Here is a 16021-nt window from a genome sequence, read left to right on the forward strand (position 1 = left end):
AACTTAAGGATATTTTCTATTAATTTTTTTCTTTTCCAAGTTCACAAAATCATTTAATTTCATTTTTTTGGTCTAGTTTTTATTTTTATTTTGTTAACTAAAATGGGGTTTGTTTGTTGTTGTTGTTTTTAACATCTAGTTCTAATTCACAAGCACTGTCTCCCTGCATTAAACAGTTACATCCGTTATATCTGACACCACCACCATCCCACTTTTAGGCGCTCTCATACAATCCTGCTTTCATCTTAATGGGATTAATTGTGATGAAGAAAAGCATAGCACTGAAATGAAATAATAGTTATGGAAAAAATAATAGAAATCTAAACCTGCCCTTGTACTGCCATTGCACCGCCTCTTTATTTCATCCTTTGCATCTTTTATAATCCTCTTGTGTGCTACATGCTGTGTTATTATATTTGGCCTGTATTTTGTTATTTGTTAATCAAGATGCTCTATAAAATGATCTCTGATGATAGTTAATAAAGTTGTAGACAGACTTTTTTTGTACACAGACTTAAAAAAATAGATTATACTGAATAGAGAGCAGACCTTTTATTCCCTTTTAAAAATCAAAGTATTTAGTTTAAACCAGAGGGGAGTTTTGTTTTCAGTATTAAGTAAGAAGGTGGAGAAGTTGTGAGTGGAGAAAGTGGGGTTAGCCCCCAGTTCCACAGGATAGCCATAGCACCATGGTTTAGTCTTAGACCAAAACCTCATTTAAGGATTTAGGAAAACAAAAGAGCAAAAGCTAATTTAGCTTTTTCTAAGGTGGTAGAGGAGAGATGAAGACTCAGTTGGTAATAGATGTGTAGCACAGTTAAGCTTAGATAACTGACCGAGGGGTTTTCTGTGCACAAGGCAGAATTTATAGCTATGGTATGGGTGCTGCAGTGGGTGGAGGAGGTCAGATTGTGGAAATTGCACATGTGAAGAAATGGAAACTGTTAAGCATGTTTTGATGGACTGCTCCAGCTATTTTATTGAGACAAATATTATAAACATTAAGACTTTTCTCCTAAAACCAGTAATCGACTTGTATCATTAGGAAGTTTTAAAGGTTTTTTTTAATCTAAAGTTCTGCACCCAAATGGACTACTCGTAAGGATTTAATCCTTGATGTACATTTAGGAAGTACCTGAGGAGGGCAGCAATACGCCTGTGTTCCGTCCTGCCTGCCGGAATTCCACAAAGAAGAAGATAAAGAAGGCAAAACAACTCCGCATGTAGCTAACATTTACAATAAACATTTTTTTAGTTGTGCCTCTAGCTTGACAAATTATTCCACCTGGGAAATATTTCGTATAAGCAGAGAAGATTTTCTCTAATGTTTCTAATTACATGCTGGCGAGAACAAACAACGCGGGCAGAATTACACTGGGCAGCTAGGGTTAGCCAAAGAAGCTAACCAGCTAGCTCCCATTAGCTGCAATGGCAGCGTCCACTCCTCCAGTGATTTCAGCTCCTGTATTAAGGTCTGTGTTTCTTTGTAGGTCTTTTGAACGTATTTATGTAATGATTTTGAGACACGTAGACAACAGTGGCTTCTGCATGCATTTAAAGTGTTGTTAAATAAACGCCGTAATCGTACAAATTTAGCCTTAGGTTAGATACATTTTTATGAGTCTGGTGGTACTAAAGAAACCGATTTGAATGCCTGAGCCTTTTCTTTGCAGATAGTGAGATTTTTTTAGTATTGGGAAAGGCAGAAGGTGGTGTAATATGGCTAACTGAAGCAAATGGCACATGAAGTCTGTCTTCTTCAGAAGCACCAGTGATGGGAAGAGTTCAGTGATCATTATGTGTGACAGGGCACAGGGTCTGCTGTGAACACTGGCTTTTATTGTTTAAGGTGCACTCTCTTGTAAGAGCTGTGCAAGCCCCGGCTTAGTCTCCCATCATCTGCTCCTCTGTTGTGATTATTGTTTTCAATCTCTTTCACTTCAGTCAGAAGCAACGCAGGGCTGCTCTGAGGAAAGAGAGGAGGAAACGGAAACGCCAGGCTCTCGCCCATGCTAGAGAACGAGGTATGTGATAGATGTATGAGTCCAGGTTGTGTTGTTCTCATTTGTCTAGTTGCGGTTGTTAAGCAAATTCTTCACCACCATTTCTCTGTTACAGATTTAAAAAATGGAGCAAGCCCTACTCCTGGAGAAGAAGACGAAGTAAATGAAGACGGTGAGGATGACGATGTTGCAGAGGAAGAAAGGTAGGGCCATACTGACGCTGCTCTGAAGCTGCTCATTCATTGATAGCAGCATAGACCATTTTGCTGCACATGCTGGATGTGTTTGATTTTGTATTTATTTACCTTTAGACAGCATCTTCATGAAGAGTGGCTGGAAAGAGAGCGGATTGCCCAAGAGGAGTTCAGACTGCGTTTGGAGAAGGAGGAAACAGCAAGGAAAAGAAAAGAGGAGGAGGAGGTATAGGGATGGGAATTGACAGGAATTTAGCGTTACTTATTCCGTTATCAATATCAATTATGGATTTAATTCCTTATCGATTCTCTAATCAATTCTCATTGAGTTAGAGAATAAAATGTAGTACAGATGTAGCTAAAGGTATATGAGAGAGCCTCTGAGTCAGTCTCACTCTGGCAGACCTCGTCAACTAAATGTTAATACGAGATGGAGATTATTCATACAGTATGGCGCTAACATATTACAATCAACATGATCTGGAGAAGTTTTATGTTGCTTGTGCCGTAAGTTTCCCCTCGAGAGTCGCCACCGTCGCTAAGCAGCGTACCAAAGACATTACAGTAGTGCAAATTAACTGTGTGGTCAAATGTTTGAGCATGTTGGAGGCACTTCTCCCCTTTGTTATGATCAAAGCTCTGCACGTGTGCCTGATCTTGCTTGTTTCATTCAGTCATTATTCTGGTGAACATGACCAATTTAGTCTAGCTCAGTCCAGCGCACAGCATCCTGCTGCTGTAAATATTGACTGGAGATCCCAGCAAATCCATTGTTCTGTTTGAGTAATGGCTTTTACAAACTGCAGTTCAGATCAGAATTTTACTGAGCATTTTTAATTATTTACATTTAAAAACACATTATATTTCATTTCGCTTTTGTATGGGATAAATGCCCAGTACAGCTGACTGGATAAAGACAGTCCAGGCATGATGGCCATACTAGCTTGATTTAAAAGAGCTGCATTTGTGGTGAAATGGAAAAAAGCAATTCATGGCACCAAAATAAATGGAAATGACAGCACAGTGGAATCAGTGGAAATGATTTGCAATAAGAATTCCAAATAACTGTCTTTATGTCTTTTTGTGTCTGTAGCGGATGATAAAGGAGGAATGGGAAGCGCAACAGAGGCGAGAACAAGAAGAAAAAGAGCAGAAGCAGCAGGAGAAGCGAGACAGAGAGGTGATATGGGCTCCAGGAGGATAGAAACAAAAAAGACATATATATCCTCTTCTCCATAATCTTGAGAGCTAATGAACCGGCTTAATGTCTCACCCACTGATTGTTTCTTTTGTAACGTGTTTGTGCAACTTTTCCTTGACTGAACCATTTTACTCCTTAACTGAGATACACTCAAAGAGAAAACCCTCAGCTCTCACAACAAGGATGTATCTTTTATATTGTGTGAAAGCTGTGAAATCGCTCCACTAGTGTTGAAAGGATACCTCCCATTAACAACTTTTTTTGTGCCTCTCAGTCTCTGTGAACGTGGTCTTAACCCACAGAAAACAGATATGCTGCAGTTATATTGACTTCTACACATTTTCACCAGCCGTGTCTTTACACCATTTGTAGGAGGCTGTTCAGAAAATGTTGGATGAAGCTGAAAATCAGGTATTCACACACACAAACACGAGTAAAAACTGTCTGTCTTAGCCACAAACCCCCCAAAGTATCATATAGTACATATATACTACTGGTATTTGTCTTTTAATGGGACTTAACTTGAATCAGTTAAATAAAGTTCAGTTAAATGCCACTAACAGTGGAAATTCTCCCAAGCCATCATGACTTCAGAAATAAACTTTGAAAATAAATGAGACGCAGAATGATAGTAACTCATTTCCAGTATATTGTATTTTGTATATGTGCAGATTAGCAGGAAGTAGGGCTGTTCGATATAACGATACATATCGGATGACGATATAAAAACGTCTATCGTTTCATTTTACGCTGTCGTTTGTTTCGTGGTGTCGCAAAATAAACTGTTTACGGCAATATCTTTTCATCGTTTTGATGGTCACTGTAGTGGCTATAACTTCTTAAAGTTCTCTCTTTCTCTTATATTTAATATAACCACACTACAGACGGACAAGCGACCTGTCTGCTTGTTTATTTTCCACATAAACCTTTCACAATAAAGCTCAAGATCCTGTTGAGACTTTTCAAAATAAACAGAATCAGGTGAAAGAGTATGCAGAGTATTTGCAGATGAGAAGCAAAAAAGAGCCGTCAGGTGCTAAAAAATAAACCTTAGACTCAAACTTTAGAACAGGCTTTTCCCCGCAGCACACTGTGTAATAAATATTTACAAAGAAAACGGCGGCTGTTACAACTTATGTCTAAAAATGTATAGTTTCATTACTAAACTAACTAAACAGCACTAAAACACTCGACTCCAGGTACACAACGCCCAGCTGGAAACACTTCACGCAAGTCGAGCTGCCCGAGATTCACAGAATTTACAGAAAATGTAAAATTTTTGTGATTTATATCGTTATCGGACGATAGATGTCTTATATGGGGATATGACATTTTGGTCATATCGCACAGCCCTAGCAGTAAGACTTGTAGTTACTTCTCAGGAAATGGAAAATATATTTCTTTATTTTAAAAAAAATTGCTTTTCTATCAAATCATCAGGGAGTGTGATAATTTTTTCTTTTTCTGTTTAACCAAATATAGAGATTTGGAACAGACCTGGTTTAATGACAAAATATTATTTTAATATTGTTAAATGTTAGTGTTTGTATTGGCTGTGTACAAATAAAAGCTTTAGGCCTTGTTGTCCAATGTTTTTAAACTCAGCCAGATACTTTCATTTGAGCCTACTGTTCATTTTGATGACTTTTCATGGGCTTTTCTGTCACAAGGTTGGCCTTAAATTTTACTCAAAGTGGTATTTAGAAGCTCTGAAGTTTTTTATTTCACTTGTTTATACCTAGAGACGTATTTAAATTCTTTCAATTCAGTTTACTCTAACTAGTGTGACGGCACTTTGGTGTCATTGCAAACATCTCTAAATCTAATAAAAGACTGAAAACTAAGACAGTTTAAATATTGCTCATGGCCTGTCTTACAGCTGGATAATGGTGGCCCGTGGATGAACCCTGAGGCTCCTGTGACAGTGAACTCTGAGAACTTTGGAACGGAGCGTGACGTAGCCAACTGTCCGTTCTTCCTCAAGACTGGAGCGTGTCGATTTGGAGACAGGTACTGATGGGTTTTGGTTTCTTCTGAGTTGTTGATAATAATAATTATAACCATAATAATAATAATAATACATTTCTTTTTAGGTGTCTTTCAAAACACTCAAGGTTACCTCACCCAGAAGAGTTAAGAACAATAGGAATAGACAAAAAATCCTATAAAATTAAGAGCAAAGTTGCAATCAGAGTGAATAAACTAGTTTAAAGAGGTGCGTTTTGACATGCCACTGATATGCCCTTGAAAAGAAAGCGTCCTGGCATGGATGACCCCCAGACTCTTAATCTGAGGCGAGGGAGAAACTAAGGAGTTGTCAACAGGGAATGAATAGCTGTTACGTTTGGACAGTGAGAAGAACCTCTGTTTTATCACTGTAGTTTGAGAAGGTTGCAGTAGAACCAGGATTTAATTTCCTGGAGGCAAACACAGAGGGCAGTGAGTGGGAGGTGCTGGTAGTTTGGCATGTGGGTAGAGCTGGGTGTCATTGGGATAACAATGGAAACCGATTTATGGAAGATTTGACCAAGAGGAAGGAGATGAGAAAAAAAAAAGGCGGCTCAGGACAGATACCTGGGAGACTCCAGTAATAACTGGAAATTGATGGAATTTGAATTTTTCAGTTGAATGAACGGAGTGCGTCCAGTGATTTCAATAGGAGCTAGTCTGTCAAGAAGAATGTTATGTTAGGTTAAATTACACGATGACACTAAAGTGGCCTTTCCCCACGTATTTGAATGTCTTCTCTCTATGAATCCAGATGTTCTCGAAAACATACGTATCCTGAAACCAGTCCAACGCTGATGATCCGCGGAATGTTTAGAACGTTCGGTATGGAAGAGTCGCGCCGTGATGACTATGACATCGATGCTTGTTTGGAGCACAGCGAGGAGGAGATGCAGGAGTCCTTCCTCGAGTTCTACCACGATGTTCTGCCAGAGTTCAAGAGCGTCGGCAAAGTGTTGCAGTTTAAGGTGAGATGACATCAAGAAGCTTTCCTCCCGTCATCCTGTCTGTGTTGTAAAACAGACTCACTTATTCCCCTTAAAAACATTTATAGATTTCACCTATTCCTCTCCTCTAATAGGTCAGCTGTAACTATGAACCACACCTGAGAGGAAACGTTTATGTTCAGTTTGACACGTAAGAAGTCACTCAGCCACTTCCCGTCTCTTTGCAATTGAAGTAACACTTCAGAGAAAACACATCATTCTTTGACTTGTTGTCTCTCCAGAGAGGAGCAATGCAAAGATGCCTTCATCAAATTCAATGGGAGGTGGTATGCAGGCCGGCAGCTTCACTGTGAGATATCACCTGTTACACGGTGGAAGAATGCCATATGTGGTGAGCTACTTTTTAATGCTGACGGCATGCAGTTTCACTTGAAGACATTCCCACAGTGTTTAGCTTGTTTGTTTATCTTCTTAGGATTGTTTGACAGACACAAGTGCCCTAAAGGGAAGCACTGCAACTTTCTGCATGTATTTCGAAACCCTGGGAATGAATTCTGGGAGGCTGACAGGGACCTGCACATGTCCCCTGACCGCAGTGTAAGGGGCAGTCACAGAGACGGGTGGCATTCGAGCCGATCATGGAGGCAGCGTCATTACAGCAGGAGCCCGGTGAGATCGGAGAGATCTGAAAGGAGACGAGACGAAGACAGGCGAAGGAGCAGGAGCAGAGAGAGGAGGCCGTCATACCACAACAGAGAGGACACACGGTCGTCCAGATCCAGACACAGTGACTGGTGGAAAGACAGGCGAAGGAGCAGGAGTAGAGGCAGGTCAAGGAGCAGAAGTAGAGACGACGAGCAAGACAGGCGGAGAAACAGAAGTAGGGACAGAGAGAAGGAGCATAGGGGTAGAGATCAAGAGAGAAACGGTAGAGGCACGAATGACGTCGCTCACATGGGAACGAGAGAAAAGTCGAGAAGTAAAGAAAGAAGCCCCAAGTCACCTGATAAAAGTAAGAAAAAGTCTAATGATGACAGCAGCACACATCGTCGCCACAAACACTCCAAAAAGAGCAAGAAGAAGAGCAAGAAGAAGAGCAAGAAGAAAAGCCATTTGCCTGAAGAGACAGCTTCATCTGGAGAGTCAGAAAAAGAGGAGTCAGGGGAGGAGACGGTGGAAAACCTTTCAACATCAAGTCCCGGTGGAGAGAGAAATGAGATGGAGCGAACGCAGAAAAACAGTGAAAGTGAATAGTCCGAGGAAATGTGAGGTGACCTCACTGAAAATATGCTCTTTTTGTAGCGCACATTTTAAAATCTACAAATCAGATTTTCCTAAAAATAACTTCTAGAAATTTGTGCACACTGAGATACATCTCCGCCTTACCGATCTGGATTTTAAATGAATAAAAAGGGATGCATTGCAGTTTGTGAGTCCTGAGATCACTGTATTCTGATGCATTAATCCAGTTTAAAATGCAATGATTTTAATGTAGTCAACATTGGCACTTGTCAACACCTTTTGTGTACATATGTGAATATTTTCAAGATGCTCATTGTGGCACTACATGTTACGTAAAAATATAAAAACAAAAAAACCCTTGCTTTTTGAATACATTTATTTTTAATATCTTTCAAATATAAGAAAAATGTGTTGTCAGTGTTTAATACAAAAACTGATTTCTTTTGCACAAATCAAAGTTTGATAATACGAGTGTTCAACGACAACAGTTTTGATCTTGATAAGAAAAAAAGACTTCCATACAGTTTGAGATGAGTAACTATTTAGAAGTTGTTTCCTTGCACATTACAATGATATACCTGATATCTGCAGTTCATGTTTTTATGTTCCCACTCCATGAAGAAAGTCATGATCAACATGTCTGGGTAGACTGGAGTAATTCCATAATACTGGTTTATTGTAGCCAAATAATTCCCACATCCAGTGACATCAACCTGCAGTTATAAATCCCTTTTTTCTGCTGTTTTAGCCTCCTATAGACACCACTGAGAAGGTAAAACACAGTGTTCTTTGGTCATATGTTAGTCGTTAAGAGTAAGCCAGAGCTATATAATACACAAAATAGTGGTTTTATTTGGGTCACTATCCTAACCTAATTCAGCACTAAGGGAGGAACTGGACCTAAGATATACTTTCAGAGGCTTTTACAAACCTCAGTGTTTTTTTTTTGTTTGTTTTTTTTGTAAGGACAATAAGTCGATGGTCAAAAACACTACAGAAATACAGTATAGCAAACGTGACACTAGTTACACAGAAACCACCCACATATAGCAAACAATTAGTCTGGAAATGTGAATATGAAATGATTCATTTGAAGAGAAGAATCACAGAAAATAAACCTGTATTAAGTGTTAACACAGACACAATGATTATTAAATGTGTAATTTTAGTTACTGGGTTCAGTTTAGCCATGAATAAGTGATTGTAACAGTGTCTGTGTTTCCCTTAACAGCACTGGCCCCAGCTGGTGGCTTTGATGCATTACCATTACATATGAGCATGCAACATAGGAACTGGTTATTTGTTCACTCATTCAGTCCAACCCTTGTACCTGAACATTTTCAGATGAATATGTTTTGTTTTTTTTAACTTGTTATGCCACTTAACACTGGCTGTGAGACAATGAGGCATAAAAAGGTATCATGGGATGAACCAGCATCATCTCTACACGTGTTAAAAAAAAAAAAAAAAAAAAAAACTATGCAAAGGACCAATTTCAAATTTTATCTTTAAGCACTAGGAGCCTGTAACCCCGTAAAAAAACCCAAACACCATTTTTCGCCATTTCTTCAGTTGAATCTCAAAAATGTCAGAAATAACAGTCTGAAGTACAGAAAACTGCACTTTTGCAGCAACAAGTCAATTCCCAAAGAGCTGTTATCTTGGCGTAGTGTGCAGTGGAGCCTTAAAACTGAGGAAACTGGACAAAACGATCTACAGCACCATCTGAAGAAGAGCTTTAAATGTCCTTTCAGAACTATTCCTGAACACTAGTTTCTTGCACAGCTGATTTAAGAGAGTTCAGGCTGCAGACTCAAGATGATTAGACCAAACAGAATTTTTCAGGCTGTATTTCCACATATGTTTTTACATGTTTCAATAAACCACTGCACCCATATTCAATTTTCCTAGCAAAGCATAAAGAATCGAGGGGTAGTTCAAGATTTTTTGCAGTGCTGTATTTTCATGATTCTTTGCTATGTGATGGTAAAACATGAGAAGCACCAGCTGCAGCCACAACACCTTAACAAGCACTTGAGGCCAAACATGTACAGCTCTGCAGTGGGTGATGATGGATTATCTAATGGTGCTGGAGTTCATGTCAGTGCTACATTGTTCTCTGTGGAGTTTTAAGTTAAGGGAGTGAAGTACGCCAAGTGCTGCTGAATACAGTGAGGGAGCTTGCACATAGGGAACACATCAGAACCACAGTTGGCACTACACTGAAAGGACAATACAGGATAGTACAGTACATAGATGGTGACCACACTCACACACACACAACACTGACACAGTAAACAGGAGAGGACTTAGTCGACACACGGAGGTGAGAATCAAACAAGGCAGAAACACGTTGATCTATGTCAGCCCAATCTCTTCTAAAACGCTCCGTGGTGCCTCAGCCTCCTGCAGAAGAAGACAGACAAGTGCTCTTTAAAGCTGTTATGTCAGGTTCTTTAAGTACCTCTTACAAAACATAATTAATAGTGCATGAGTCATAATTACTAGCTGCTGAATCTAAGATGGGAACAGAGGGGCTTTACAGTGAGTTACAGGCATGCACAGCCAGTCCTGTTATAACAATAGTGCTGCATGCTTTGCTTTAAATAAATCAAAGAGCACTGAATCTGTCCACTAGAAACAGCCACCTAGGCAGAACGTTCTTTAGTGCACTGGCACAAGAGATAGAAAGAGGTATTAATCAAGTCCTGCAGCCTAAGAATAAACATGATAGCAGGTGCAGGTGAGTGTAAGGTGGAGAAAGCCAGCCTTCTGTTTGGATCAACACTTGAATTGTTGAGTAAAATTAATTATATTTTCACAAAGTCAGTGCTCCAGCAACCAACAGAAAGTTACTGAATTTTGGCAATGTTTCATTTTGAAAGGATTTATGTCTGTTTTTGTTTCAGCTTATCAAATGTGAAGAACTGCTAGCTTTCCTTGTCTTACTTGGCAGTAAAGATAACACCTTTAGATTTTTGAAGAAAACAAAAAATCCCCCACAAAAACCAAACAAACATGATAGGTTTATCAACACTTCGTCATTGCAACCCCCTGTTCATAGTTACAGGTCAAATGGATTTATTTATCTGCTGAAGAAGAACTGAGCGTACCTCCTGCAACAGGTCAGCCTGCTCGATGGCCTTCAGCACATTCTTCTTGGATGTTTCCTGGGCCTCTCCGCCCAGCAGGAACTCATCCAGGATGAAGTAAGCCTTCTCAAAGTTGAAGATGATATCCAGCTCGCACACCTGAGAGTCCACAAAACAACAAATAGCAGCAGATCAGAGGAGACACTGTCCCTACTAAAAATCCTTGCAGTAACATTTTAACAGATTTCCCCTTCTGATACCATCGATCAGCATGTTATGTGCGTGATGTTGACACGACTTACGCTGCCAAAATATTTGTCCAGCAGCTCCACGTATCTGTGGATGATCTCGAGTGTGATCAGCTCATTATCCTGATCCTCGACGGCACAGCAGAAATACAGGCTTGCGTATCTAGTACACGAAGAAAGAAGATATGCAAAGCATCAATATTTGTGACATCAGCAGTATTAAGGAATGCATTAAGACTGTTAAGTGTATATTTGGTAATAAAAGTCAGTCACAAAAAAAAGAAAGAAGCATAGACACCAAGCTAAAATGTCTAATGTCTGGTCCAGAATGTGATAGAAAGAGCATGCAGCGATATCACAACCCAGCAAGTGTCTGCAGGGCATTTAAAAATGGGCAGGAAGTTAATGCTGAGATAATACACTCACAATCTTTTCTTTTGATACACCTGTTCAAATGCTCCGTCATGCAAATATTTGATCAGACAATCACATGTTATGAATACAACACATTTAGGCCTGTGTATTGAACTGCATGTGTGTGTATAATACTGCACTATCATGTGGCTGAACTGTTTGTTTGTTTTGCCTTGATAAAGTGGACATTTACATTACTTATGAGTCATATGTTCATGACAAATCAGGCAATCTCCCCATCTACTCTGATTTTTGGCAGTTATTATTTGAAAAGAAGGTGTTTTTGGCTTCCACGACACACCAGAAGGTGAGCTCTAGATGCCAGAAATCTCAGTGCCTGACAAAATAATCACTGAATCACCAGCTCCCATTAACCACCCCAACAAACCACCACAGATTTACCAGTGATGCAACGAACCAAACGTTAACACATCCTACTGATAAGATCATACCCTGATCTAAAGAAATTACACAACAGTCGGAGTGAAGCTTATCTGGGCCATTTACAAGTTAAACATAAATGCCTGAAGTCAACGATCCTCTTCCTAATGGCTTTTGAAGGTTTCAACCACACCACAGTCATCATGAATTCGGGAACTGAAACTACGCAGTTCTCTTCCTTATAAATGTCTGTTGTCATGTGAACAGTGTTTTATACAAGTTAAAACACCTTTCCACAAGCCAACTCCATCTGCTGCTGAGACGCAAACTGAAACAATGAAAAAAAACTAGTATGTGCACCTGGAAACTGGCACTTCACAAGTACCAGCCCTTATTATATTGCTAACAAGGAGGGACAACCATTCAGGAGCCGTCAGACGAGAGCCATTTTGGCCTGACATGAACAGTACACTTGATCAGCTATGATACAGCGAGCAGGAACGCACTGAGTCCACATATCAGGCACCACTGTTTCACCCTGGAAGAACTGTCCCCATCCCACATGTGCCAATATGGACATCTCTTGGCAAAGCACTCAATCCTGACTTCCCTAATGAATTTCTACTTCAGTTTATTTAAGTCACAAATATTCACACCAAATTTACTTTTTTTCCCCTGTTTATTTAAGTCACAACTTGTAGTGCACGGATTACTGCTTCAAAATATGGCAACAGGTAGTCTGGTGCTGCTTGAGGCAGCAGGGGAGAAGCGAGAGGGAGTCTAATTAACACAGGTAATTAATGTTGGGAATAGAGCAGGGCGATATGGCCAAAAATATTTATCACGATATATATTTGAAAATTTGCGATAACGATATAACCGACGATATAATTGATGCGAGACAAAATACAACTCCACAACATTACTAGCGCAAAAAGACAACCTTCCATTTATTTTCACTTAAACAAGAAGCTGGTTTTTATGTACATTAAAGCTTTATAAAAATGTAACAGTGCAAATGCAAATTCCTTGCTGAAAGTTTAACCAAAAGGCATTTCCAGTAGAAATGGGCTGACATATCCTGAGCATAACCATGTATAATATCCACTGAAGTTAAAAAGAGGTGCTTTGCAACATTAAACTGCAGTGTGCAGTACGTATTTTTCGGACCATAAGGTGCACGGGATTATATGGCACATTAAGCGAAACAAAGCAGTCAGATAAATCAAACTTTATTAAACTCATTCTTCTTGCTTCCTCCACTTCTGTACCATTGATTCATTAATGTTGAATTCTCTGGCAGCTGCTCTATTCCTATGTTGTTGCAGTATAGTAATGACTAACCTCGTATTGTGGATGGATTATCTCAGTTGTTCTCCTGACTGAAGTTTGGTCCGTTTACAGCATCCTGCCATGCGATTGCATTTGTCTCTAACCATGAAGAACCTTCACGTTAACTTTTATAAGTGGAAAAGTGTTAGTGTTCGTCCTCCAGCTTCACTGTTTATGTTATGCTAACATAGCTGTCTCGCTAGCGATCACGTAGCACATCATTATATACCAGCTAGCCCAAATTCAGTAACCCTGCAAACGTCGCTGCTGTTTAGTTTCCTGTCTTCATTTATGTTGGAAGTGATAGCAGAGCTGTACGTTTGATTTTTTTCAGAAATCTCTCTGTCAGAACATGCTATATCATGCTTAGGTAACTAGCGAAACTAGCGAGCTAACTTCCGCTAGCTTCCTGCTAACTTCTAACTCCATTAAATGTAATAACTTTTGTTTTCATGGATGCCTGGAAGTTAAACTTTATAGTTACACCTGGTAAAGCAGCAATGCTGATCGTTTTTATTAAAGATGAAAGAATTTAGACAGTTTTTTAACTCTAAGTGATGCTGCAGTGTTGTTTGACCTGAAGTATACGGAGTTTAGGACCCAGATTACTCCCAGATTTAAGAGCATCTTAGTCCGACAAATATGACAATAACAACGGCTGCTTGCATGTTCTGCAAAAAAATGTGCTTTGTTGTGTATCTGATGGACAAACACCAAACCAGTTCCACATCACGGAAGTTGCACCATTTTTACAAACCAATTCTGGTTCATCTGTTTCACTCAACAATCGGCCATGTGCGTATGAAAACAAAGGCACTGCGCATGCGCGTTTTACTCCCATTCTATCGCGATATTTCATTTTCCTATCGTTGCCTAACATTATACCGGTATTACCGTGAACGGTATAATATGGCCCAGCCCTAGTTGGGAATTACTCTCTCTCCTTTAGGTGTAGTGTGTTGGAATCCACAACCTAAGGGAAGAAGCACTGGAAGGGAGTGGGAGTTTGCTCCCACCAGTTGGGATTTAGAGGAGCACGCATCTTGCTTTAATTCCTCTCACTACTCTCCTCCCTCCTGAGGAGAACCGACGACTGGCACACTAAAAAACAAAATCCCAATAAATAAATTTTTTTGACCATTTCTCAACTCAAGTGAACCAATACAAGTTACTTTGTAGAAAACAAATGTTGGTGCTAATAAGCATTACTTAATCTTTAAGGGCAATATTGTGCTGTTGCATTTGAGGATCTGATCTACTCTTACCTACTGCACCAAAAGCTGAGTGCAAATGCCACTTATGATAGAAAGGGAGAGCGTGCAGCTGTATCACAACTTGCATTATACACCTACCTTTTGTACACAATCTTCAGGTCTCGCCACTCCAAGAAGCTGCACATTTTGGGCTTCCTGGCCAGTATAGTCTGGACCAGATCCCTGGAGATCTTCTTTCTCTCCTTGTCTGACAGAGGAACATACCACTTCTGCAGCCGCAGCTTTCCCTGCCGGCTGAACAGCAGCATGAACTGCATCTGCGGGAGGAAGTCCAGTTATACAAGAGTGAGATAAACACCGACTGAAGGAGTTATTTGACGATGAGAGAGAAAGATGAGGAGAAATTAAAATAGCTAGAGGGGGTGCAATCAGCAAGCCTGTGGCAACTACTGAATAACACGTTGGCATGGTATGAAACTTTGAATAACCCAGTTGACTTAGTCACAACAATAAGGAGAGACGTCCAAACAGGAAATACACACATTCTTGACAATGATAACACGACCGCCTAGCCGCCCGTTAAGAATGTGTCCAACTTGAAATATTTTACGTTGAAGAGGTTTTAATACAAAGTTGCATTAGCTAATATCAGCTAATCTTAATTGACGGCCACATAATAACCTCAACAACGCGTCTCGTGTCATTTGCGCCCCATCCTGCGAAGGGTTATCTAGCTAAAGCATGCACAAGAAGTAAACACCAGTCTTTACCTTCGACCAAAACGTGAAGATAATCACTCGGATGACTGCTAACTTCACTATGTCCCAGCGAAATACACAAAAAAAAAACGAGTGAAGAAGCTGCTTCTGTGTATCTGCGGTTTAGCCCCTCACCCAGCTTGTTGCTAAACTAGCTAGTGGGTAGTGGTCGATGGTAAGCAGCGATTGAGACGGCTGCGCTGTGATTGGTTTAAAAAGCCACAGCTCTGAAATTTGATTGGATTAAAGATTCCGTTATTCGTTACGTTATTACAAGGAAACAGCAATGGCTGCCTGTGTGTGTAAAGTTACCACTCAGTCAAATTTACTTCTTGTTCAGTAAAGAGCGTATATTAATCCAAGTAACTGTTTTCACGATATATATGACCCAACTCTAAACATAGTTGCGATTCGGTGTAATTTTTACATTTTTGATGATTTCTTTGAAATTTTCTTTTTCCAGGGTTTAATGATTGTACGGCGTGCATCTTTTATTACTTTAAAAAACTAGAACTGGTGCACAAGTTTTAATTTATTTTGAATTTCTCAATTCCACACAAGGTGGAAAGTATACATACATGTTCACATACATACTTACACCCCCACTAATATCTGGTTATCCATTTGCCAGTTGCAGCTTGACCAGATGCGTTTGGTTGCCATTAACAAGCTTCAACAATGCGGCATTATTTTGGCTCGATATTTGAACACTCTTCTCGGCTGAAATAGTGGAGTTAATTTAAATTGGTTGGTTTCCTGTCACGGATCCAGCTTTTAAGCATAGTCCACAAATTTTCAAAAGGGTTGAAGTCACAGCTTTGGGAAGACCGCTCTAAAAGGATAATGTTAGCTTGCATTATTAATTTCAAAACCAGTTTTTATGTGTGTTTGGGTAATTGTCCTGTTGGAATACCCAGTTGTGTCTAGCTGTTGATTTCATTATCTGTGACTACGTCCTCATTTTAGTTTTGACAGCATTTCTAATAGA

General features: G+C 39.8%; 2 protein-coding genes across 2 annotated transcripts; one reads left to right on the forward strand and one right to left on the reverse strand.

Moving 5' to 3' along the window:
- The first annotated feature begins 226 nt into the window (after positions 1-226).
- zrsr2 (zinc finger (CCCH type), RNA-binding motif and serine/arginine rich 2) lies at positions 227-8285 on the forward strand. The gene is made up of 11 exons (XM_080884477.1): positions 227-1472; positions 1945-2024; positions 2119-2206; positions 2315-2423; positions 3291-3377; positions 3771-3809; positions 5278-5408; positions 6160-6373; positions 6487-6542; positions 6634-6743; positions 6828-8285. Exons 1-11 carry the CDS (start codon positions 1429-1431, stop codon positions 7604-7606), a joined length of 1737 nt encoding a protein of 578 aa, XP_080740603.1. The 5' UTR covers positions 227-1428; the 3' UTR covers positions 7607-8285.
- Positions 7953-15215, reverse strand: LOC308398081 (AP-1 complex subunit sigma-2-like). The gene is made up of 5 exons (XM_080884482.1): positions 15046-15215; positions 14414-14592; positions 10989-11097; positions 10708-10845; positions 7953-10000 (listed from the first exon to the last, which is right to left on the reverse strand). Exons 2-5 carry the CDS (start codon positions 14590-14592, stop codon positions 9953-9955), a joined length of 474 nt encoding a protein of 157 aa, XP_080740608.1. The 5' UTR covers positions 15046-15215; the 3' UTR covers positions 7953-9952.
- Positions 15216-16021: the final 806 nt, after the last annotated feature.

Source organism: Rhamphochromis sp. 'chilingali' (assembly GCF_963969265.1).
Source record: "Rhamphochromis sp. 'chilingali' genome assembly, chromosome: 6".
In the NCBI taxonomy this organism is placed as follows: domain Eukaryota; kingdom Metazoa; phylum Chordata; class Actinopteri; order Cichliformes; family Cichlidae; genus Rhamphochromis; species Rhamphochromis sp. 'chilingali'.

What these genes read in the sequence shown, in the direction of transcription:
- zrsr2 (XM_080884477.1), top strand. Translation starts at nt 1,429, where the DNA reads ATGGCAGCGTCCACTCCTCCAGTGATTTCAGCTCCTGTATTAAG. An exon ending in AAAGAAAAGAGGAGGAGGAG is followed by an intron (nt 2,424 to 3,290) that starts GTATAGGGATGG and finishes TTGTGTCTGTAG; the next exon opens with CGGATGATAAAGGAGGAATG. An exon ending in AGGAGAAGCGAGACAGAGAG is followed by an intron (nt 3,378 to 3,770) that starts GTGATATGGGCT and finishes CACCATTTGTAG; the next exon opens with GAGGCTGTTCAGAAAATGTT.
- LOC308398081 (XM_080884482.1), bottom strand. Translation starts at nt 14,592, where the DNA reads ATGCAGTTCATGCTGCTGTTCAGCCGGCAGGGAAAGCTGCGGCTGCAG. An exon ending in CTGAAGATTGTGTACAAAAG is followed by an intron (nt 11,098 to 14,413) that starts GTAGGTGTATAA and finishes TTCGTGTACTAG; the next exon opens with ATACGCAAGCCTGTATTTCT. An exon ending in AGGCTGACCTGTTGCAGGAG is followed by an intron (nt 10,001 to 10,707) that starts GTACGCTCAGTT and finishes CTTCTTCTGCAG; the next exon opens with GAGGCTGAGGCACCACGGAG.